At 32.8% G+C, this 25,671-nt stretch overlaps 1 protein-coding gene across 1 annotated transcript in view; it reads left to right on the forward strand.

Annotated features, from left to right (window-relative positions):
• The window catches only part of BMT2 (base methyltransferase of 25S rRNA 2 homolog), an 82,190-nt gene that overhangs the window by 17,812 nt on the left and 38,707 nt on the right, over positions 1-25,671 (forward strand). Inside the window, exon 3 of the mRNA XM_031455230.2 lies at positions 12,372-12,542. Within this exon, the coding sequence (XP_031311090.1) occupies positions 12,372-12,542 (171 nt within the window). The remainder of the gene's footprint in view (positions 1-12,371; positions 12,543-25,671) is intronic.

Consider the following 25,671-nt stretch of genomic DNA (forward strand, 5'->3'; position numbering starts at 1 on the left):
AAAATATCTCACATTCTGTATTTTGTGATTATTGGTTTAAGGTGATTAATAGCATTGTTTAAATATTCTATATATCCTTATTGATTTTTTCTTTTGTTTTTTTTAATTCTATCGATTACCAAGGGAGATGTTTTCAACGTATCATTTTTCTTGATTTTTCACTAATAGCTTGACTTTTCTTTAGAGATTTCATTTTTCTATTGAAGTTCTCCATATTTTCATCTATTCAGTTAATATTTTTCTCTATTAAAATTTTATAATAGTTATTTTAAGTCCTTGTCTGCTTATTCCAACATAAAGTTAACCTATGGGTCTGTTTCTTTTGGCTGTTTTTTCTTTTGGTTATGGATTATTTTTTCCTGCTTTATTATATGCCTGGTTATTTTTAAGAATACATATACTGGCATTGTGTTTAGAAGAGACTGGGGTAAATAATATTTTTCCCCAGAGAGGGTGTGCTTTTTTTCTCTGATAGGCAGCTAGGATGAGAGAGTGAATGCTTTGATTTCATGAAGACTTAAGCTGGGTGGAATCTGGATTTCTTCTTTAAATAGTTTCAGTTCACCTCACTTCACATGCTTTGAGAGTGCATCCTGTTCTGTGTGTATTACAGGTACCATCCTCTAGCAGGACCCTAGGACCTACGCCCATGAAATAGTGCAGAGAATTTTCCAATCTGTGACACCATTCTAAGCAGCCTTTGAAAGCTCTGCTGATTTCCTTTAATCAAACAAAATTACTCTGCCGTAGAAGACTTGATCCTCTGCCATTTATTTGCTATACTTTTTCAGCAAATGCACAAAGTGCCTGTGATCCCTTCTCATCCAGAAAGGGTTTGTCTCCTTCTGGAATTTAGTTCCATTAGACCTCATTGCATCCTCAGTTCTCTTGATTTCTTTTTAATATATTGTTTTTAGATTGTATAGCTTTTTTTCTAGTTATAGCACAGCCAGGGGTTTGTTGTACTTATCTGTATTCTAATCTAAAACTAGCTTTGTGTCTTTGATTTGCATTTATTTGTTTGTTTTCTTATGGTGCCCTTTAACTACTTCCTCAATCTCCTTCATTTCTTATGAACTGAAAGTTGAGTCTAAAGTATTGATTCAGGTCTCATATTTCTGGCAAAATATTTATTAGGTGAAACTTCATACTTCATATTGCATCACATTAGCAGGTTCTTATTGTCAGGTTGTTCCACTATTTGAGATGCTAAATTTTACCATTTGTTTAAGATAGTAACTCCGAGATCCTTCCATCGCAAACTGATGTTTTCCCTTTGCAATTAGCAAGTAATATGTACAGTGACATTTCTGGCTTGTGGATCAATCCTGTCTCCCAACAATCTTTCATCTAACAGGTTTACTTCCATTTATTAAATAATTTATTTCATTTGGGGTTGCAAAATGATTTTTTAAATTATATTATTCCTTGCAATTTTTAGCATTCTTCTACAAATAAAAACTTCTGTTTATGAACAGGGTACATGTTTCCAGAAAGGCTAGGTAAAAATAAATTATATACATGTAATTCTTTCCTTTTATTTATCAATTTTCGTAGTAAGGAGTTTGTGTAATAGCCAGTTCCAGTTGTGACAATTGAGTTTTTGTGGGTTTTTTTGTTGGTGGTGGTTTGTTTTTGTTTTGTTTTGGGATATCACTGTAGCCTCCTGGATTGTTATTTATTCACTTTTTTTTTTATAGGTCTTTGATTTCTGTGTGAATGTATGTCTGTATGTGTGTTCTCATTATTCCATATTTAACTAGTGAGAGCCTTCAAAGCTGGCTGCTGTGGTCTGACATCATCTTTGAGCACTTTCCTGCTATCTATTACAAGATGAGCCTTTACTTTCCCAGTCAAGACCTAGAATCAAGGAGCCTAGTTTCCTTTAGTGGAAAACAGCAATTAGAAATTGAGATCTGGCCACTAGATATGCTTCTGAGGTGTCCTTTCTTCTAGAATTTTTCAGTGAAGAGAGTTAGAAAAAACATTTATATACATATATAGTCTTTATATATATATATATATAGTCTTAAATTCATAATTGATATTTTCTATTCAAATGTAGCATTTACACATTTTTTTGCATAACTTTATGTTTGTATCTTATCTCTTCTGTTACACTGAAGGACTTAATTCTGAATAACATTAACACATTTGCTTTGTTCTACAATTATCATAAAATGGTTTCAAAATTACAGTACCAATTTTACTTCTAACAATAAACTGAGTGAAGTTTAAAATTTCTTTGCAGTTCTTTTGTCTTTAGAACATATCTCACTAAGGGTCAAAATACTGTGTTTGAAAGTTACTTGAAACAGTTCTTTTGTGTATGGTTATGTTACCAATTTGCTATATGGTTGGTTTCACTTTACCTTCAGTTTAATGGGGATTTTCCCCCTATTTTCTTTTAATTTGGGAGAATGTGAAACATTTACATGGTTCAGAAGTCAAAACTTTATAAAAAGATATCTCAAAAAAGGCTCCCTTCCATTTTCTTCATTTGTTTCTTGTTTAAAACAATCTTTTTCTTTTTGCAGAAGTAAGCAAATTAACACACCCATGTGCATACACACACATATCCATCCTGTCTTATCACCATGGTACATGTTATATATAAGGCTTCTGTACCAGGGTGTTTTGGCTGATACATAGATACAATAATATATCTACATATTGTATATGTTACACACTCTGTTTTGTACTTTTCTTTTTTACTTAATATTATGTCACAAAGTTAATTCTTTTTGGTATTGTATTAGTCAGGGTTTTCCAGAGAATTGGCTGACAAATCCCAAGATTTGCAGGGTGAGTTGACACTCTGGAGACCCAGTAGAACCGAACCCATGGTGCAATTCCTAAGGCCAGCAGGCTTGAGACCCAGGAAGAGCTGATGTTTCAGTTTGAATCTGAAGGCAGGAAAAATTCAGTGTTCCAGCAGGAAGAATCTCTCATACCCTGGGGGGCAGTTAACTTTTTTGTTTTATGCAGATCTTCAAGTGATTGGATAAGGCCCCCCTTCATTAAGAAGGACAGTCTGTTTTACTCAATCTGCTCATTTAAACGTTAGTTTCATCTAGAAACATCCTCACAGAAACCCCCAGAATGTTTGACCAAATATCTAGGGCACCCTGTAGCCCAGTCAAGTTGACATATAAATTAACCGTCGCAAAGATATAAATATCTTCATTATTTTGATAAGTTCCTTGCAAGCTTTTTCTATTACAAATAGTGCTATACTGATAACTGTGTGTGTATTCATTTTGTATTTTTGGCATTGTGTCTTTGTAGATTCATAGATGTGGAATTGTAGAGTAAAAGAATAAATGTGTATGTGATTTTACTGGATATTGCCAGATCACCCTCCATAGAGATTATATCATTTTGTAATTCCACCAGCAAAAATGAGAATACCTGTTTATCCACCATCTCACCAACAGCGTATGATTGAGTTTTTGCCAGTCTGATAGATGGAAATTAATATCTTTGGTTTTAATATATGTTTATCTTATGAATGAGGTCAAGTACATTTTCAAGTACTAAAGAATTATTTGCCTTTTTTCCTGTGAATTATGTGGTTGTGTTTTTGACACTTTTTTTTCTTAATGGTTTTTGGTCCTTTTATTCTTGATTTTTTTAGAGCTTTTATATAATTTAGAGATATGTGCTTTTTTTCTTTGACTTTGTATCTTTTGCTATGTAAGTTTTTTTTTTTTTTTTGCCACACAGGAGGTTTTTATTTTTATATAATCAGATATATTTGTCTCTTCTTTTATTGCTTCCAGATTTCATTTGTCTTAGAAAAACTTTTCTGATTCCCAGACTGTAAGAATTCCTATTAGAAATTCACTCATATTTTCTTCTCATATTTGTATGATAATCATTTTTTTAATGTTTCAATCTCTGAGCTATTTGGAATTCAATCCATTGTTTGTCATGAAGTATAGATATAATTCTCCTCACCCCCAAATAATTACCTATTTCTCCCACATCATTTATGAAAATGTATACCTTTTCTGCAGTGATTTAACATACTTATGATACGCCAGGTTTCCCCAGATAGTTGGTTCCGTTTTAGGACTTTCTATTATGATTCATTGTCTATACCATTTAATCCATGTTACTCCTATAACATCTTTCCCCCACCACCATTCTTCTTTCTCAGGATTTTCTTGACTATAGTTGCTTTTGTTTTTTTACCTGTCTACTTTAGAATCAGCTGGTCTAACTGAATTTTTTGAAATTTGTATTTTTATTGGAATTACATTAAATTCTTTACTAACTGGAAAAAATGGCATCTTTAGAATGTTGAATCATTATATCCATGAAAAAGTTATATATCCCTCCATTTGTTCTAATCTACTTTTGAATCTTTCATTAGTATTTTAGGTTTTCTGTATAATGATTCTGCACATTTCTTATTTATTCCTATGTATTTTATCATTCTGTTGCTATTATAAATGTGGTCTTCACTTCTGTTGTATATTTTGATAGGCTATTACTTATTTATGTGGAGGTTTTTAATTTTTATATGTTTTACATCTTATTTTACTGAATTCTCTTACTGTTTGTATTATTTTATGATTGATTCTTTTGGATTGTCTAGGTCTATTATCACATCACCTGTCTATACATAGAGTTTTATTTCTTTCTCTCCAATTCTCATCTGTTACTTGTGTCTTACTCTTGTAGTGATAATATGTGTGGTATGTCCCCATTGAATAAGCTGCTGGTGTTTTGGCTAATACATAGATATAATTTTACTGTTAGGAAGTATTCAACAAGCTCTAATTGATTGATTGATTTTATTAGAAATATGTGTAGGATTTTGTTGAATGTACTTTCAGCATCTATGGAAATGAATGAGTTTTCTCCTTAAATTTATGAATATAGTGAATTGTAATAATGGATTCTTTTTATATTGAATCATCTTTGCATTCTTAAAATGCATACTCTTTGGCCATGTTTGATTCTGTTTGCTAAAATTTTATTTTATATTTTTACATTGATACTTATAAGTGATGTTGGTCTGGTTTTTTGTTGTTGTTGTTGTTGTTGTTGACATTTTCAGACCTAATTATCATTGTTATTTGCTCACTAAAAATGACTCTGGAAATTTTTCATTTGTTTATATGGTCTGGAACTCTTTAAATAGTTTTGGGATTGTCTAATTGGTACTTGTGGGTTCTATTTAGAGAGGTGACTGATGGCATGGAAAGGTGAATGCCATTGAAAGAATTTATTACTTATATTTACTGAAAAAAGGGGGTATGCCATGTCACCCAGGGCCATAGGGGAAGCACCACATTTGGTCAAGAGGCAGTAGCAGGAGTGAGGCAAAAGAATAGACCTGATCAATTATGGGGTTTCTGTGGAAAGGCAAAGCAGGGCAGAGTAAATAGTATGGTATTGGCTAGTTTGAATAATTTTGGTGGGCTTTGGGGCATAGGAGCTGTCCCTGACTGCCTGGTACTCGGACCTGGGTTGATTTGAGGCAGGGGAAACATTGACTTGTGTGAGAGTTAAGTGAAGGAGATGTTTGGCTTACATGTGAGAGGTGTGCTCCCAAGTAAGTTGTTTATTATTTTTAGGAATTAGCTAGCCTTGGGAGAGGCAGTTTCTCCCTGGGTCTGTAAGTCCCTCCAAAATATCAAAACATGTTAGATACAGAAAATCAAAAACATGATTAATACAGGGGTTATTTAGTTTTTTAAGTCTTGGTAGAATTTTTCGTTTGATACTGATGCTTTTTGGTGAAGTAACTGATAATTTTCTCTTATGTCATCTATGAATTTTGGTTTTGTTTGAACTTTGCATTTCTACCATTAATCAAGAGTCAAGTTTAATAAATTTTCCTATGTTCCTATATCTTATATTTAGTGTACTTACCTAGAAAAATGATGTTTCATCTAAGTTTTCAGCTTTATTTGTATACTTATGCAAATTAAAGAACCAGTTTGTGAATTTATTTGCTGGTTCTGATTTTTCCTGTTATAAGTATCTTCTTCCTTTCTTTTGGTTTTACTTTTTTCCCTTATCCTTTGAGTTGGATTTTTTTTCTTTCATTTGTATTGATACAAATATTAAAGTGTGTGAATTTTCCTCAGGTCACTATTTTAGTTGCATTTCTTAGATTCTTACTTGTGGTATTACTGTCTTTTAGTAGTTCTATGATTTTTATTAGTACTTTTCCTTTGACTCCAGAGTTACTTAATTTAAAAAAATTACAGGTGAAATGGGTTTTTTAATTTTTTGTTGTCATTAGTTCTAGCTTTATTGCATTGAGATTGGATGATTTTTATCTGTATTTTTCCCCTATGGCTTTTACTGTGGTTTTCTTATGGTTTAATATATATATGTGGTAATTTTTGTGAATATTCCACATGCACTTTAAAAAAAGCTATACTCTCTCTAATAGAAAGAACAAAGTTTGTTGTGTAGCGATAAGATAAACCTTGTTATGCTCTTTAGGGCTTCTATAACCTTATTTTTTATTCATTGACTTGATTCGGAGTAGTGTGTTCAAGTTCTTTGTTTAGTTGTGGCTGTTTCTCCATGCATCTCATGGAGTTTCTGCTTTGTGAAGATGGCTGCTATGATAAATGGCACATAAATATTCATAACTATTATATCTTCATTGGGAATTGTGGCCTTCAGCATTATAAAGTATCCTTCTTAAATTCATTTCATGCTTTTTATTCACTACCAGCCTCTTCACCAACATTTCCCAGTCTTCTCATAGATCAAGTTCATCTTCCAGTAGATGCAACTATGATGTTCTATGAGTTCTTACATACCAAAAGCTGTTTTCTATAGTTTTGTTGTAAGAGGCACAACTTGGCTAGATATAAAATCCTTGACTCACACTTTCTTTCCTTTGGTTTTGAAAAAAATGTTGCTCTATTTTAGTCTTATTTTGTATCTTGTTTCCCCATTTCCCCTCCCACCCACCCCACTCCCACCTTCTTTTCACTCTCTACCAAACCGTTTGAAAGTCAGTTGGAGAAACCACAAGACTCTTGCTCCTGAATGCTTCAGTGTGCATCATAGTACTTAGTTATCCCTCTTTGGTCTTCTTTAATCTAGGAAAATTCTCTAGCCTGTTACTATTTTTTGGTCTTTTATGACATGGACATTTTTATAAAATCAAAATTGTGTGGACTCTCTGAATTTGGATTTGTATGGTTGTTTCTTTGTGATTAGACTCAAGTTAAGCATATTATTAGCAAGAATATTACATAGGTGATACTGTATCTTTCTCAGTGTACTACATCAAGAAGCACATGATTATCTATTCTGAGTTTGTTTTTTCTTTCAGATAGTCTTTATTTTTCCAGAACAGTTTTATATTCACAGCAGAATAGAGTAGAAAGTACAGGTGGCTCCCCTATACACCACCCCCGCACAGTCACACCACTATCAACATCCACCCAGAGTGGTACATATGTTACAGTTGATGAACCCATACTGACACATCATTATCATCCAAAGGCCATAGTTTGCATTAGGGTTCACTTCTGTTGTTATATATTTTATGGGTTTTGCAAATGTATAATAACATCATTGTATTATCGTACAGAATAGTTTCACTGCCCTAAAAATCCTCTGTGCTCCAGTTACTCATTTCTTCCCCTCCCCCAAACCTCTCCCTCCCCCAGCAACCACTGACTTTTTTACTGTCTCTATAGGCCTGCCTCTTCTAGAATGTATATAGGTGTAATCACAGTATTTGGCCTTTTCATATTAATACCTTTCACTTAATATGCATTTAAGGTTCCACCATGTCTTTCTTGGCTCAGTAGCTTATTTCTTTTTAGTGGTAAATAATATTCCATTGTCTGGGTGTACCACAGTTTGTTTATCCATTTACCTACTGAAGGATATCTTTGTTGCTTCACATTTTGGCAGTTATGAATAAAACTATAAATATGCATGTGCAGGTTTTTGTGTGTAAGTAAATTTTCACCTCTTCTGGGCAAATACCAGAGTTTAATTGCTCGATTGTATGGTAAGAGTATGTTTAGTTTTGTAAGAAACTGCCAAACTGTCTACCAGTTACTGTACCATTTTGCATTCCCAAGAGCAGTGAATGAGAGTTATTGTTGCTCTACATCTTCACCACCATTTGGTCATGTTAGTGTTCTGGATTTTGGCCATTCCAATAGTTTGTAGTAGTATCTCATTGCTGTTTTAATTTGCATTTCCCTAATGACATGGTATGGAGCATACATCTATTTGACATCTATATACCTTCTTCAGTGAGGCAATCTGTCCAGATCTTTTGCCCATTTTTAGTCAGGTTGTTTTTTTCTTAAAATTGAGTTTTAGGAGTTCTTTGTATACTTTGGATAACAATCCTTTATCAGATACATCTTTTGCAAATATTTTCTCCTAGTCCATGGCCTGTCTTATTCTCTTGACATTGTCTCTTGCAGAGCACAAATTTTTAATTTTAATGAAGTCCAGCTTCTCAGATTTTTTTTCCTTTTATAGATTGTGACTTGGTTTTGGCAATGACTTTTTAGATGCAACACCCAAGATCTCTAGATTTTCTCCTAAGGAATTTATAAAACTCTAAGAGTTTTATAGTTTTGTGTTTTACATTTAGGTCTGTGATCCGTTTTGAGTTAATTTTTGGGAAGGGTGTAATGTCTGTGTCTAGGTTCATTTTTTGGCAAGTGGCTATCCAGTTGTTCCATCTCTATTTATTTGTTGAAAAGACTCTTTTCTCCACTATATTACCTTTGCTTCTTTGTCCAAGATCAGTTGGACACAGAGTATATTTATGTAGATCTATATCTGGGCTCTCTATTCTGTTCCATTGATCTATTTGTCTACTGTTTTACACATTGTCTTGATTACTACACTAATAGTAATAGTATAGTAATAGCTTTATATTAAGTCTTGAAATCAGATAGTGTCAGTCTTGCAACTTTGTTCTTCAATATTGTGTAGGCTATTCTGGGTGTTTTGCTTCTCCATATACACTTAAGAATTCATTTGTTTTATCTATAAAATAATTTGCTCTGATTTTGATTGGGATTGTGTTGAATGTATAAATCAAATTGGGATTGGGAAGAATTGCTAGCATAGGGACAGTATTGAGTCTTCCTATCCATATTCATAGATTGTCCATTTAGTTCTTCCTTATTCTCAGGTTTTTTTAGTTTCAAATTTGAAATGTTCTTACATATCTATATTCACTTAATTATATATAATTAATATTGGAATGTTATGTTAAATTTTTCTTCTCTTTTATTGCTTTTTGTTTTCTGTTTTTGAGAATTTTCATCCACTGAAAAGCTTTGATTGTCTTTCTCTTCCTTTCTAATAGAAACTTGTATGTTTGTTGTGTTCATTGGACATTTCTTCTATGTATTTTGTTATGTTGGAATATTTCTAGATATGTAGGTTAGGGTTTGGGTGGCTTACTTTATTTCTAAATTCTGGAGAACCTTGCTAGATTTCTACAAATATGAAAGTGGAACTCCTTTAATAAAGGCTTTCCTCTTTTTGGCTGATCTATGATTTTTAATAGGTTTAGCTTATAATATCTCAGTATGCTCCTTATCCTTAATTGCTTCATTTTTTTCCTTTTATCAGTGTACCTCCAGAGATATCCCCTCTATTCAAGTGTCTCCTTTTCCCCTCAGAAACAGTGTCTCCTCAAGGCAGTCACCTTTGGTGACAGCCCTTCCCATATACTTTCCAAACTCTTTCCTTTTGGCCTTCCAGTGGCTAATGCTTTGATTCACTGCATCCCAAATCTCTTCTTAAGATTTCTCCACTTAGGGTTGAACTCCCTCTTGGTGGAGAAATGGTATTACCTGCTTTTTTGCCACATCTAAGACCTCATCATAGCTTCCTCTCTTACACAGTTTTCATCTGACTGTACTTTGGTAGCTCCATAGCCAACTCACTTGGCCTCAGATTTTTATTTCACAATTACATGTAAAATTAGATGCTATTCTCTGTTTCCTAGTTATACCATAGGTATGAACTGTGTGTATTTTTATTTGTTCTTCCTAATGATTTGTCTGTTTTTCAGAAGTTGTGTAGAGAAATTGGGATTTAGATGGTTGTTGTTATCCCATGAGTATCTGAAATTCTAGCTCTTCAAGTATTTTGCTGCCAAATTTCTAGATAACTATGATATTGAGCCATATAAAATTATGATTTTTGTGGCTTAGTAACTATTGAATATCAACAATTGTATATGGTTCCACCTAATAGAAAGGTAAGCAATTGCTTTACCTTTGTGTTTCATGCCTTAAAGGAATGTTATATGATAGAGGTATTATTTTTAGTATTAATTTCAAGGTGATTAAAACTATTTTTTATCAACTTTACTAAGGTTTATTTACAATAAAATACACCCATTCTAGTGTACAGTTTACTGAGTATTGATGATTGTTTACACTTACATAAACACCACCACCACTGTCAAGATATAGAACATTTCCATCACTTTAAAAAGCTCCAGTATACACCTTTGTAGTCAGCCCTATCCTCCACTTAAGGAAGCCACTGAACCACTTTCTGTCATTAGATTAGATTTTGAAAGGCCACATTCGTAAATTGGCCTGCCAGTCTTGCATGATCTGAGGTTTGTTTACTTCTCCAGTGTCATCTGGCTATCATTCCTCTCTGTGCTAGGCTTAGAGCCTTTTCACTTGTGAGTCCATCTGTCCATTTTCTATCTGACAGTTTAATTTCACATGCCTTAAACTGATGTCCATCTCTACAGGATCCATAATGTTTTTCTCTTCCATGTTTTTGCTCATCTGTTCTCTCTGCCAGGAAAGCACTTTCCTCCTTAAATTCTTCCTAGCCTGATTTATTCCTGCTCATCTTTCTAAAATCAGCTTATATTACTGATTTTAGATTGGAGTAGGTATTTATGAATTGTATTTTCTTTATTGTTATGTAATTATTTGTCTCCTTCCCTGGTTTGAGCTCCTTAGAACAGCTGTGCCTTCCTCAGTTTGTGCCTGGTGCAATGATAGGTACTTAATAAATGTTTGATTAATAATGAATGAGTTTCAACTTCTGTATGTAATTTGAGTTAAAATTAAATCTCTGTAAGATTAGTTAAAGAAGTCTTAAATAATAGATACTTGGAAAAACTGAAATTGAACTAATAGCATCCTGTAAGTGTGAGGAGAAAGGGGCATTGTTCCCTTAGACCATAATTCTACTTGCAGAAACCAGTATTAAATTAATTTTTCAGTTCTTCTCTCTAGCCATGTGTTTTTGGAACTGCACCAAGTAATGTCTGTGGGGAAAAATGGTCTAGCTTTGTTCAGAGTATGACCTATATGGAATAATAATTGGTTTATTTTAAGAATCCAAAAAGAAAGAAAATTTATTTAGCTTCCGTTTACATTCATTTTAAAAGTAGCTTTGATTAAGTATATCAGTTAATTGTTTAGGTATGTATCTCCTGTTATATTGTAAGCTCAAGGGCCAGAGACAGGTCTCACTAGTCTTTTTTCCTTTAAGTTTCTTGGCTTTAATAACTAATAAGTATTTTGAGTTGATTCTGTGGTTCATGTTTGTTATTCTATTACATAGTCAGGCATGGTATCCTACTATATTCACCCTAAAATTATATTAGGTGTGAAGAAAATTGTTATGCAAGTCATCAGTTTCTGATTCTGGATAACAATGTAATACAGCTAAATCATATGAGCTTAAAATAATACATCTTGAAAAATCTGCACTTTAATATTTACATTATAAGAATTGAGACAAACAGGAATGTCTCTTGATGGACAGGAATAATTTCCAGGTGTTATAAAAACTACTATTGTGTTCAAATCTTTGTTCTCTCTGAATGTTTACCTTTATAATTTGATAACATTTTTACCTGAACTAGATTTTCGTGCCCTTCTTTCAGAGCAAATAACATGATTCTTAATATGATGGCAACCTGATTTTGTGACTTTGGTTTTGTAAACCAAGAGTTGATCTGAAAAACAACTGTCTACTAACAGCAAATCTGGCTCAGAATTAATTGGTATTTCTATTCTTTTTGGATACTGTCACCAAATAGCAGTGTTATCTAAGGTTTTCTGAAGGAACTTATGTTTTTGCTAAGAATAAAGTTCAGAAAAACATACAGGCACGTTTGTACTTCTAAAAAAATACTTTTAATTTATTAAACATAATCTATGATCATGTTTTGTTGTATGGTAATTTTAAAAACTTTGAAAGCGCTACAGGTGCTCAAACTTATTTCTATGTGACATTTTAAAAAATTGGAGTCTATAATTTGAAAGTTTTCCATTTTGATTAATAAATGCTAATATTTTCCTATTTTATTTTATATTCATACCCATTGTTTTAAAATATAACTTTAATTTGCTTTGTAGTGTATGCAGAGAATATTTCCAAAATGGTGGGAAGAGAAAAGCACTTGAAAAAGATGAAAAAAGAGCTATACTCGCCACTAAGACCACTCCAGCCTTAAATACGCATGAATCTTCTAAACTTGAAGGTCATTTAACCAACCTCAGCTTTACGAACCCTGAATTTATAACTGAGTAAGTACACTTTTTCTACTTAAAGTATTAACATTATCTTGGATAGCTGTGCTAATAATGTACAATAGTGCAATGGTGGGCACCAAGTAGTGGACAGTTTGCTTGCTCCTCTAATAATACGTTAGGTTGAGAAATGCAGATTTGTAATATTATTTAGTAGAAAACTAGCACAAAGTGTAAGGGATATCTGGAAAACCAGTAGTTCTATAACAGATTGTTCTCACTAAAAATGACAAAGAATCATTTATAAAATACTACAGTAATTATTCTTACGGTAGTACAGAGAATCAAAACAGCAAAATTCAGTTAAACTAAATTTAAAGTGGCTATCTACTAATAAAGAAATAAAAAATAAGGATAAGTTGGAAGATTATTAATAGAACCAATTGCTATTATTTTATTATCAATATAAAAATGTAGTACTGCTAGTGCTATATATATATGTGTGTATATATATATGCATATAGGCACAAATTTTATTTAATAAGTACGTAAGTATTTCCCCAGTTTTATTGAAATATAATTGACATTAACATTATTTAAAGTATACAACGTGATGATTTAATATATGTATGTATTATGAAATGATTACCACGGTAAGTTGAGTTACCCATCTGTCACCTCACCTAGTTACAAATTTTTTTTCCTTATGATGAGAACTTTTAAGATCTACTCTCTTAGCAATTTTCAAATAAACAATACAGCATTGTTAACTGTAGTCATCATGCTGGACATTACACCTCCATAACTTATCTTATAATTGGGAGTACCTTTCACCTAGTCTCCTACCTCCAAATCACATAGCTGATTTCTGTTTCTATGAGTTTAGTTTTTTTCATTACTACATAGAAGGATGAACACTGTATTTGTCTTTCTGTGTCTGGGTTTCTTCACTTAGTGTAATGACCTCAAGGTTCATCCACTTTGTTGCAAAGATAGAATTTCCCATTTTTATGGCTAAATAGTATTCCATGGTGTGTGTGTGTGTTATAATCTAATTAATGATTAATAATATTAAATTTATGTATATACCCTAGTACCAGAATAGATTTGTGGAATTGAGTAATGTTTTGTTAATCTCTGGAAAATGTTAAACTAATAATTCTAGAAACATTCCTGATAGACATGGAAAGCTAACCATGAAAATAAAATAAAATTAACTTCTTAAAACAGTTTCAAACCTATAGATATCAGCATAACATTACCTTTGGTTACTTTGATTTTACACCATGTTAAAATATTATCTAGTTAGCTATAAGCAATTTCATTTAAAAATTAACATACCTTTGATTAGTTCTGTAGAAAAAGATCTCTAACTTTATTCAAAGATTACTACAAAGCTGACAGAGCATAATGATTAACTAAACAACTTATAGCTCAGGTGTTATGAACATTCTTAAATGTTTTTAAAATACTGACCAGTATAAGAAAGTATATAGTTACAGTGCTATCAAAAACAGGTACATATGGAAAATATCAACCCTAGAATTTGTGTTCTTTTTTATAGTCTGTTTCATTGTTGAGATTACCTTGTTTGTTGAATCATTGTCATCATATCTTCCTTTAATTCTTTAAACATGATTTCTTTTAATTCTTGGAACATTTTTATAATAGCTGATTTGAAGTCTTTGCTCAATTCAAGATTTGGGTTCACTCAGTCTTTTTCTGTTTACTGCTTTTTTTCTAGCATATGGACCACACTTTCTGATTTTTCTCAGTATGTCTTCTAATTTTTTATTGAAAACTGGCCGATGTCTTTTTGATAATATATTGTAGAAACTCTTGTTTTGGATTTTTTCCCCAAGGAGGGTAGTAGTGGTGGTAGTAGTGTTATTTTTTTTAGTAATTTGCCTGCGCTTAGTCTGTGGGATCTATTTCCCTGGTAGTTTGTACGTTACTGTTGTATTTATTTTCCTTTAGGCTGGCTTCCTAGGGTTTGCACTTGTATCTGCATAGATTAGTGGTCAAAGATAGGTAAGAAGTTGTGCTCAGACACCTCTCCAGCCAATAAGGCTTCCACCTTCTGCCAGTGGATATGTGTTGATTTGGGGGAGCATTTAAAATTCAGGCAGATTTTAAGTCTGCATCAGTTTTTGCCTACCACCTGGCCTTCGTGCGTCTCCTGTGCATGTATGTTCTTTTTGGCAGTTGCAAGTGTAGTAGATTCTCTTTCTGATAAATTACTGCAGTATTATAGTAGGCTATATTTGAAGCATTTTCCCTTTCAGAACTTAACATGGACTTCTCAAAAGAATTGATACTCTGGTATCAATATCAAAACTTTTTATACCTCTGTTATAATACTTATCATGGATTAAAATCAGTATTGTATATTTTTCTAACTACAAATGAAATAAGATCACAGTGTGAAAATTTTGGATGTGGAGAAGATTATAGATGTAGAAAAATGATTACTCAGCCCTAGTTACGTTTAGGTACATTTCATTGCAGTTTTTAAAATAGGCATTGTTTTCTTACACAATGGAGACTGTTTAGCATAAAATTTTTTCTGTAAACTGTTCTTCCCATGCTATTTAAACACTCATTCTGCATTATATTTTATTATAAATATCTACCACTGTATGCATATATACCTGAATATAAAGTGACCCTGATACAAAATAATACTCAGTTTTCCCAAAGAGAATCTCTCTCTTATACATACACACTTTCCAAAAGGTAGATAAAATAGTTAAAGGTTAGATGTTTACTCTTTGTTTATAGATATCATTCTATTTGAAGATATGTTTTTCTTTGAAGATCAATAAAATTGATAAACCTCTGACTAAGCTAACCAAGAAAAAAAGAAAGAAACAAATTACTAATACTAGAAATGAAAGAAGGGCCATCACTGCTGATCCTGTGGACAGTAAATGAGTAATATAGGAATATTATGAATAACTCTATGCCCCAAAATTTGATAAGTTAGATGAAATGGACCAATTCCTATAAAGACACAATCTACCAAAACTCAGACAAGGAGAAATAAAAAATCTTAATAGGTCTGTTTTTATTAAAGAAGTTACGTCAATAATGAATAGTCTTCCAAAACAGAAAGCACCAGGCCCATTTGGTTATACAGGTGGAATCTACCATTTAAGGAAAAAATGATGCCAGTACTCTACAATCTGTTCCAGAATATAGAATCAGAGGGCACACTTCTTAATTCATTCTTTGAGGTGAGTAGAATATATTTTAAGATGCTGAACCGGTCTTCCCATTTCCCAATCTAAATATTAAAAGAAAGGAAAATCATATGAAGTCAGAAAAATACAATTCGTTTGTGATGTTCTAATACTTGCCATAGTAGAAACATGGCATACATGCTTTCATAATACTTTCCAAAATCCATGATAAACATAGGTAGTTGGTCATTGGATCTTTCCTACAGAGCCTGGACTTGACCTCAGAATCCTTTTTACAGTACTCTACGGAAACATTAATAGTTAATCAGTTAGTATAAGAGAAAAAACTCATTTGCCATTTATGCCATTACCATTGTTATAAATAGGACCACAATATTAAGTTTCTTAGCAGCTAAAACAAGGCTTTGAATAGGCTTATTTTATTATTGCCTTGTTTTGAGAATTGTCTGTTTATGTCATTCAGTCACTTAAGTATTGTAATCTTAAGTGTATCAATAGTATGAGCTCTTTAGTACTTAGAATATTATTTGATATTTATAGTTACTGGAGTGGGGTCTTTAACACATGCTTCATGGGTAGAAGAACAGCCAGATGGATGGATGGAAGGAAATGAAAGAAGGAAGGACATATTTAGGACAGTAGAATCATGTTTTTCCAATCATCTACTTGAGATTTACTTAATTGGTAGAGAAAGGGGAAGGAAGAGGTAGCACTGAGTAAAAGGAAAGACTATTTAATAGATGGTCACTGCCAATCCAAGAGTCTTAATATAGGCCTTACCTCCATTCTGCCTTAGGATGTAAGATATTAGACATATTCTTAAAAGGTTTGTGGTGGAGAGAGAATGCAATATATAATTAATAGGTAATATCTAATAAAGAGGACCTGATTAGACTTATTAATGCTGGTTTTGAGAGTTTGGTTTTTAATAATTAGTGGTTTTTTAATACCATTTTTAATTTTCTTTCTTTTTTAAAGTTTTAGTTAGCAGTTGAATTCTATTCATTTTCAGCATTCTTTGTACTTTCATTGGCTTTTAATGTTGAAAGTTATCCTCGTAAGTAAAAGATGTTACAGTAGTAAAGGAGGAAGTTAAATGTCTTTTGAACATAATTCAGTATATAAATCAGAAATATGTGTTTCAGTAGTGATTTTAAAATTTTTTGCTTTTAGTTTGAAATGCATTATGTATTAATCAAGTGATACACACAAAAAAGAGATGTATACACAAATATAAATTTAACCTGAAAGTAAAATTCTTCACTTACATCACTGAAACATTAATAGGAAAAAATTATGATCACAGACATCAAATCTGGAGTTTTAGTAATGTTATCAAGATATTGTCCCATTTAAAGCCTTGTGTATTGTAATTTTTAAAAACTATTTCTACACAAACAGTGTGTATTAATAGCAATTCTGATACGTAAAGTTTTCCTCCTTAGTTTTTCTTAATTTAAAATGTATATATTAAAGGTTATGAATAAACTGAATGCTAATAATACATGCTTATCAGTTGCTCCTTTCTAAAAAGATAGTTCTTTCCTAATTTTTGTACTGGCTCAGAGAATAACCTTGGGGAAATATCTAACATTCCTGAGTCTTCTTTTCTTTATAAAAATACAATAATGCTATATAATCTAACTATTTTAAAAGGTAGGAAGAACTATATAAAACCTCAAAGCTCTGAGCTTTCAGATAATGACTGAAAGTTCTGGGAGTTGAGAATGAAAGTAATAATGATTATATAGGTTCAGAAGATCATTTGGGTAACAACAGCACAATTGGCAAACTGTCATGAAAAGAATACTATGATCCAGACCTCTATAATCTGACTCTATGTTAAGGAAAATGATGACCACAAAATATTTTCTCTGCAAAATTCTGTTTGGAGGGATTCTTAAATATGCTTCCTTGGCAGGATTTTAAACATTCCAAAAAAATTCTGTTAACCTCAGTTTACAAGATTTTAATTGTAGTTCTGCCTACTATGTCCTCAACAGATAGTAAATTAAAGATTTACTGTCTAAAGCAAATTGTTTATTGTTTTAGTAGCTGGAATTGAATCTGATTTGATCTAATAAAAATATAAAGTTAATTAGATTTATGTGAAATTATAGAAAGATAATTTAGGAAATAGAATTTTTGGTGTTTTAACTAACATTACTATTTTCTAATGAATTACCTAAAGCTTAATAAGACTCTTCCTGAAACAACTATCAGTGAATGTTACTCATTTTATGGGGATGGCCGAGGCATGTGCTATTTATTACCTGTTTCCTGAGTGTGAATGGTAATTTAGTGGTTGTTAACAGTCAACGTCTTTCATATTCTCCTTATCACTGTAATGTTATCATTAAAAAAAAATAAATGTCTTCATCTTAATACATGTACTAGAAGGACATGTTTGTTTATCAGTCCATTTACTTGTCCTTTCTTAACAGCAGTATATCCCCTTTCTTTGCCTTTTAAATGCTGATCCTGGGCTTTCTACTTCTCATTCTCATATCCTCTCATGGCAGCTTAATTTACTTCCATAGTTTTGGTTACCATGTGAATGCTGATGATACCACATCTGTTTCTCCAGTTCAGACTCCTGATCTGACCTTCATATATCTTAGCGCCTACTAGACATCTTTTTTGTTTATGCCTATGAGATAATCTTGTGTCATGAGCAAGCTAATATTCTCCCCTTTCTGCTCTCTGAATCACCCAATCTGTTCTTCTTCCAATGTTCCCTGTTTCATGAAATGCATCTGTATGCCCAAGCTAGAAACTTTAAGATTTATTGTTGACTTCTTCCCTATCTAACTTCTTACATCTAGTTAATCACTAAGTTCTATTATCACCAAGTTCTCAGTATCACTTCAGTCTGTGTACTTTGCTCTATCCTCATCTCTTACCAGGGTAATTGCAATAGACCTATTTCCAGCCTTATTCCAATCCATTCTCCACAGTTCAACCCGAGAATTTTTCTGAAACATAAATCTGATAATGCACCTCTCTTTCCTAAAACTGTTCAGGGGTTTTCTTCTGCTCTTGAGATAAAATCCCAGCTTCCTAACAAAAAAAATCCTTCATTATTGACCTTTGTATCCCTCATTTCCTCAGCACCTCTTCTTTTTAACTATGTGACTCAATAATACTGATCTTCCTTTTATTCAGGTAGAATTCCAGTTCTTTGGGGTCTTCAGTAATTTTTGAGAATACAGAGGGATTCTGAGATCAAAAATTTTGAAAACCCCTGCTCTAACAAATTGTATTTTCCTTATTCTGTTTGTAGTTTGTCTTTCCTCTTCGACTACATTGTAAACTCTATGAAGGTAAGATCCGTATCTGCCTTCTGGGTAACTTAGCTCCTCGCATAGTGCCAACACATAAAAGACCCCCAATAAATATTTGTTAAATTAATGAATTCAACAGCATAGGTTGATTATTATTATCTTGCATATTGTTGAAAATGTGAGTCTAAAGTTAAAAAAATTTTTAAATCAGAAAATAGATATAGAAGTATCTGCATTTGGGGGTTATTTTGATTGTTGGAACTACGTGGTATCACCTGGGTATACAGAACATCAGTTGAATCAGTCTAGAGGAATATGGTAGAGTAGAAAGAGAAGGAAGAGAGAAACTTTAATTATGGAACTTCAGGGAATGTTTACGTATAACAGGAACAAGAAGGAAGCTACAATTAACGTAAGAGTTCAGAAGGATAATGATTAATTGGATATAGATTAAGAGGATGTTATTCAGAGGTTTTAGAGTAACAACACTTTTTTTTTTAACATTTTTTATTGATTTATAATCATTTTACAATGTTGTGTCAAATTCCAGTGTTCAGCACAATTTTTCAGTTATTCATGGACATATACACACTCATTGTCACATTTTTTTCTCTGTGAGTTATCATAACATTTTGTGTATATTTCCCTGTGCTATATAGTGTAGTCTATTCTACAATTTTGAAATCCCAGTCTATCCCTTCCCACCCTCCACCCCCCTGGTAACCACAAGTCTGTATTCTCTGTCTGTGAGTCTCTTAGGAGAAGCATGATAGCAAGTGAAAAGGTTAAGATGGGATAGTATCTTTTGGAAATTTCAGATCAGGAGTTCTACCCAAGTGACTACAACATGTGTATTATTTTGTCCTTGTAAGTCTATAGAGTAAATTTTTATTATCTTGAATCACCTAAATAGGAATTTAATTGAATTTATTTTTAAATGCTAATACAACAACATTAACTGAATTAGGAGATGGAAAGATACTAGCAATTGGCCAAAGTCAAAGAACAGAAGATGTGTGTGTATACACACACACACACACACACACACACACACATAATTGGGCGGGTTGAAAAGTAAATTGTGTGGTTTATGCTGCAACTTTAAATCATCACCTCCTTCTTATCCCCAGGAGAATCACTTTTCTAATAAAAATCTCATTTTTAGTACTTCTCCAAAAGAAATACTTTACTTGAAAGCTTTACTCTTATTCCCCCTCATTTGTAGGTAAGTCTTTCTGGTCCATAATTTTTTTATTTAATTTTTAAAAACATTTATTACACTCAAAGTGTAGATTTTCTGTTAGTTAGTGACATGTTTCTTAGTTAAGGTAACTCGGTTTCTTGATCTTGAACCTTAGAAAATATTTACTAATTTTATGTAGAGTGTTGGAGAGTGATGGTACTTATGTTTTCTTTGCCATTTTTTCTTAACTTACTTGCTTAACTTATATTTTAATAAATATAACTCATTCTTTGTCATGGCATTTTGATATGAAAGTGTCAAAATATTGCCACAATAATTGTCATGGTTAAAGATAGTATTATGTAGATTTTAACTATTTATGTTATACACATAATAATGATTCTGAGATTTCATAAAGTAGATATCATGCCATAGTGTATTGAACATAGTTGGATTCCTTATTGTCTCGTTTAGAAGTATCATAGTTATTAAGAGGGAAAGTCAGGACAAATTTTAACTGGTGGAATGCTTAACCTTCAATTTGTACTATAATTTTTATTTTGTTACACTGCCTATAAGTAGGGTGACCATATGCCATAATTTGTCTTCTACAGTGCTGGTTTATGCTTGTTAATAGTGCTTCCTTTTCTTTTAAGAAATGCCCCAGTTTGGACTATAAACTGTGTTATTACCCTACCTGTAAAACACAAAACCCATAATATAGCCATAGCTTAGTTAGAAATGTACAATAAGAGAAGATAGATTTAGAGAGTAGATAAAAGGGATATAAGTAAATGAACATTATGACCTTTCAGACTACTCCTCTTCTCCCAAGCAGTAAAAACTAGGTAATTTTTTTTAATGGCTTTGAAGAGGAAGCAAACAGAAAAGGTAGACACTGTTGGAATTGCAAACATTCAGTCTGAAAATCTGTAACAGCAAGGCAAAACTTGTAATCAGTGGGGTGAAGTATAAAGTAGCCCCAGCAACCAGAACACAGAGGCAGGTATATTTTCAGTCATTCAAAAAAATTGATGTTTACTCAGTGCTACTGTATTTCTAGCACTCTATGCTAGATAACATTGAAAATAGCAAAAGAAGGGTAAGATTTTAAAAAGCATAGCTTAATACCAAGGGAGATGAATATATGTAAAAGTATTAGATGACTTAGTTTACATTTAATGCTACGACTTTATATTTCTGTATTTGTTACTCTTGATTGCTTACTTAGTAGTTTGCAAGTGTTCCTAGAGCAAAGCCATTATTTTCCATGTTTTGCTTTTAAATATTAACAATATTAAATAGTCAAACTAATTGACGGATTTGCATTTTAATTTAAATGCAATTCTTTTTTGTTAAGTGTTGGGAAAACAGACTTTTGCTTTTCAGAATCATTATGCCATGTTTTATAATTTATCCAACCAGGAGTATCATTCCAAAAAAAATTTTGATACATACAAATCATATTACAGTAGGAAGGAAAAAGAAGTGGAATAGATTAATTTCACTTAGACTCTCAGGGTACTAAGTGGCATTGGACCTGTAGACACTAGAACCTCTTTATGTGCAGGTGATTCCTTTTCATACATTAAGAATTCCTGGAAAATGTTTAAAAGAGTCCAATGGATTCATACAAGAAAGTTGGACAGTTATAAGATGTCTTTTATTCCCATTTCCTTAAAAAATAAAATTCTTAATTGCACCTTGTGCTTTAATCAGTATTAGTGGTAATATATTTCCAGTATGTTACACATATTCTTTAACAGTTATCAAATTGAGTACACAGTTTAATTTTACCTTCTCAATTCCATGCCCAGTAAGTATGAAACTGGGAGGTTGAAAATTCACTGCTTTAAGCAGGCTTAATGAATTTTATCTTTGTCTCAATTGTACTAAGACTGGTAACTAAACTCCTTATCATGACATTATTTTAATTTTCCAGTTATTTGTATGAAACAATGGACAGTGCAGTAAGTGGTATAATTTATGATGGCATATGTAGGGGAAAACATGAATCCCAGTTTTTAAATACCTTGATCTGGTGTTACTTAACAGTTTCTCTACTTTGCTTACTATCTCATTCTTTTAAGAAAGTATAGTTGTAACATTGAAAGCATGGTTAAGAGGGAGGAAAGAAAAGTATGGATAAATTTGAAGATTGCTGTTAATTAAGTAAAACAAATAAAGGAAATATAAAACTTTCCTGAGATCTTGTATCAGGCCTGGACAGAATCTGTAGTTTGAGACCTATAATGAAGAAGATGGTTCGTCTTTGGCTTTCTAAACCTTCTACCATGAAGTTTATGAGGAGGCTGCCATTTAAAGAGATACAATAGGGGCTGGAACTGTATAATCAATGAACAGCTGCTTTCTTGGGTTTTAACCCATTCCCTCTTGACCTCTTCTGTTTCACCAGGCAGCAGCTATTGTAGCCACAGGTCACTGGAGTTCACTCCCTTTTTTCTCTGGTTCTCTTCCATTCTCCATGCTTCACTTGGTCCAAGGAGACGGCCTACCAGTGGATCAGCCAAAGTCAGAGCTGGAGTCTTTAGTCACAGTGTAGCATGGAATTCTGAAATATTTCCCTCCACCAAACTTAATATATTATTTCTAAGTTTACTCTTGTACTGATAATAGCCAATTTAGTTACACTGGGTAACTATATGGAGGAGTGAATAGATATTTCATTTCCCAAATCATATATTATTTATGACTTTTTTGAAGTGGTAGTTCTCATGTACTGTATTGTGTATATTTCCCATTTTCCCTCAGTTCAGCTCTACTTATAGAAAGGCATATGAAAATTATTCATGAAATTTTATTTATGTGGCAGTTACCTAAATTATATTCCTGCTGTGTAACCAAAGACAGTAACTTTGCCTTATCGCTGTATCAACACCTATGGAATACCTGGCACATAATAAGTACTCTGCGTATGTTTGAATAAATGAAAGAAAAAATATGGAAACAGTTGACTAATCTAATATAGAAAATATAAGAGTACTTGACATACTTCTGGAGAAGATTTTCAAATTAAGAGTGTGGCCTTAAGAATGACCAGAGATGAAATGTGAACTTAGCTTGATTCTTTTCTACCTCAGTTTTCCAAAGCAGTAGGTTTTAGGCTTTAAAGAAATAATTACCTGTGTTAATTTGTATCAAAGCCACCAGTAATAGAGATCACAGCATAACACTTTTAAACTATAAACGTGAGTGTAGAGTAGTAAGGTATTTCAGATTGATATTGTCTACCTCACTCAATCTCTAAGCCTTTAGGCGATGTTTATTTGCTTTAAGAACCATTAAAGAGGGAAGCATGTTCCTCCCAAGATCTCTGTGTTGTTATGGATTAACTCTAGATTGAATCTGTATTTTCAAGAGTTAGAAACAATTTTGCAAACCTGGGAAAGTCTGCGTATTTGACAGAATTCACAGTATTCTAAGTAAATTAATCTATCATAAAATCACAAGAGAACCTATGTTTCAAAGCTAGGTTTTCTTTAGGCTGTAATAGTGGTTTTGAACTTAAAAAAAAAAGCATTAGGGAATTGTAAAAGAATTAAATTATTCGCTTAGCAATTGGCCCAAGGGGCATTATAATCTTACTAATCATTATAATTTTCCAAACCATTGTACTAGTATGTAAAGCTTTGTGAGGACAGATGTTCGAACTCTGTTATTTTCTGCTGTAATTTTGGGGGCCTAACACAGTAACCTTGAACATAAAGGAACACAGGAAATCAGTGACGAATGAATTCTGTTAGAAGGGACTATAGAATTAATTTTAACCAAAACCCCAAATAGTGCCAATCTCACGATTAAGTTAACTGTGATTTTAGAACAAAGATGACTTAACTGAGGTTAGAAACAGGGAAAATTAATAGTACTCTGTTTCCTTTATATCCCTGGCATGTCTTTTCAGTTTAGTGTACTGTTGAGTAAGGTGATGTTGGCCCCAAGTTTTTAGAGTAGGATGGAGCCATAAACACAACAGACTGTGAGTAATCCAAAGGAGAAAAACAAAAGATAAAATGTTAAAAGTAGGCTGACTAAGAAAAGGTTTAGAAAGAGGGCAGAGGGGTATGTATGTGTGTGAGGGAGAGAGAGACACTTTATATCTTCAGAATAATTGGTAATCTCTCTATCCACTATTTGGCTTCTTACCCTAGTTGATAGAAGACAGCATACCTAGTTTTAGCCAACTTGTGTTTAACCACCCTGAATAAAGATGAGATCAGTTCAAGTGATTGCCATGGAACTAGGCCTTCACACACAAAAGTGAAGAAGAGGGAAAAAAAGGGAAAGGGAAATTTTTTCAAAGTATAACAGATTAGAAACTTTAAGAAAACCGAAGAGTCAGATACATAATAACAAAATGCAGCAGTGAGAGAAAAAGACCAACTATCTTAGAGGAAAGCAACAAATACTTCCAGAAACATAGGCATATTTTTTGTAGAGGCAGAGTCATATACATCTATAAAATGATTAATGGTCGTGATGAACACCCCTAATGTCAAGAAAAGATAATGTTTAATAAGTCATTTTCAAGAAGACAGGTAAGACTATACTAGCTCTCAGGAGATTTCCATTATGTATAAAATATATTATCACTCAAGCACTAGACCCTTGCTTTTGAAGAATCATGCCCTACCACAAAATTATGAGTTCTTAAAAAAAATGCTTAAGTGTAGGTTGCCAACAACCTTTTTATTCCACAAATAATAGATGAGATAGTTGAATTAAACAGTATTTTAAAATATCTTATAATTGCTTAGGATAAGGTCATAAGTGAATATAAATCTGCAATTCAGTTAACTTTATCTGTAATTTTGAATTTTTTCCAGTTTCTTGCCAGATCTGATTTAGTCATTTTGCTTCAATGTAGCTAAAAATTGTTTTTACTAAGAATAAAAGTGTCAGATCTGTTGTTTATTATAACTTTGTTGCATTTGCACTTCTCACTATGTTGTGGTATGCTGCTAGGGAGCAAATAGTAGGGGTATATCACTGTCATTCCTCCATGTTTGGAACTCACCTCTGCTCCCTCAGGTAATCCTACACAACAACAGGAAGCTTGACCACGAGATACAGGGACTCGGGGTGGTGGTGGAGTCGGGTGTATAAGTCAGTATTCTCCAGAGTAGCAGGACCAATAGAGTGTGTGGTGTGTGTAGAGACAAAGAGAGACAGAGACAGATTTATTATAAGGAATTAGCTTACATGATTGTCGGGGCTGGCAGGTCTAAAATCTGCAGGTCAGGATAGCAGGCTAGAGACCTGAGCAAGGGATGATGTTGCACCATGAGTCTAAAGGTAGTCTGGAGGCAGAATTCCCTCTTCTTCAAGTGACCTCAGTCTTTTCCTGTTAAGGCCTTTAACTGATTGGATGAGATCACCCACATTATAGAGGACATCTGCTTTACTCAGAGTCTACTGATTTAATGTTAGTCTCACCAAAAAGAAGTACCTTCACAGTGACATCTAGACTGGTGTTTGATCACATGTCTGGGTACTGT

This window comes from Camelus dromedarius, chromosome 7, assembly GCF_036321535.1.
Source record: "Camelus dromedarius isolate mCamDro1 chromosome 7, mCamDro1.pat, whole genome shotgun sequence".
NCBI lineage: Eukaryota > Metazoa > Chordata > Mammalia > Artiodactyla > Camelidae > Camelus > Camelus dromedarius.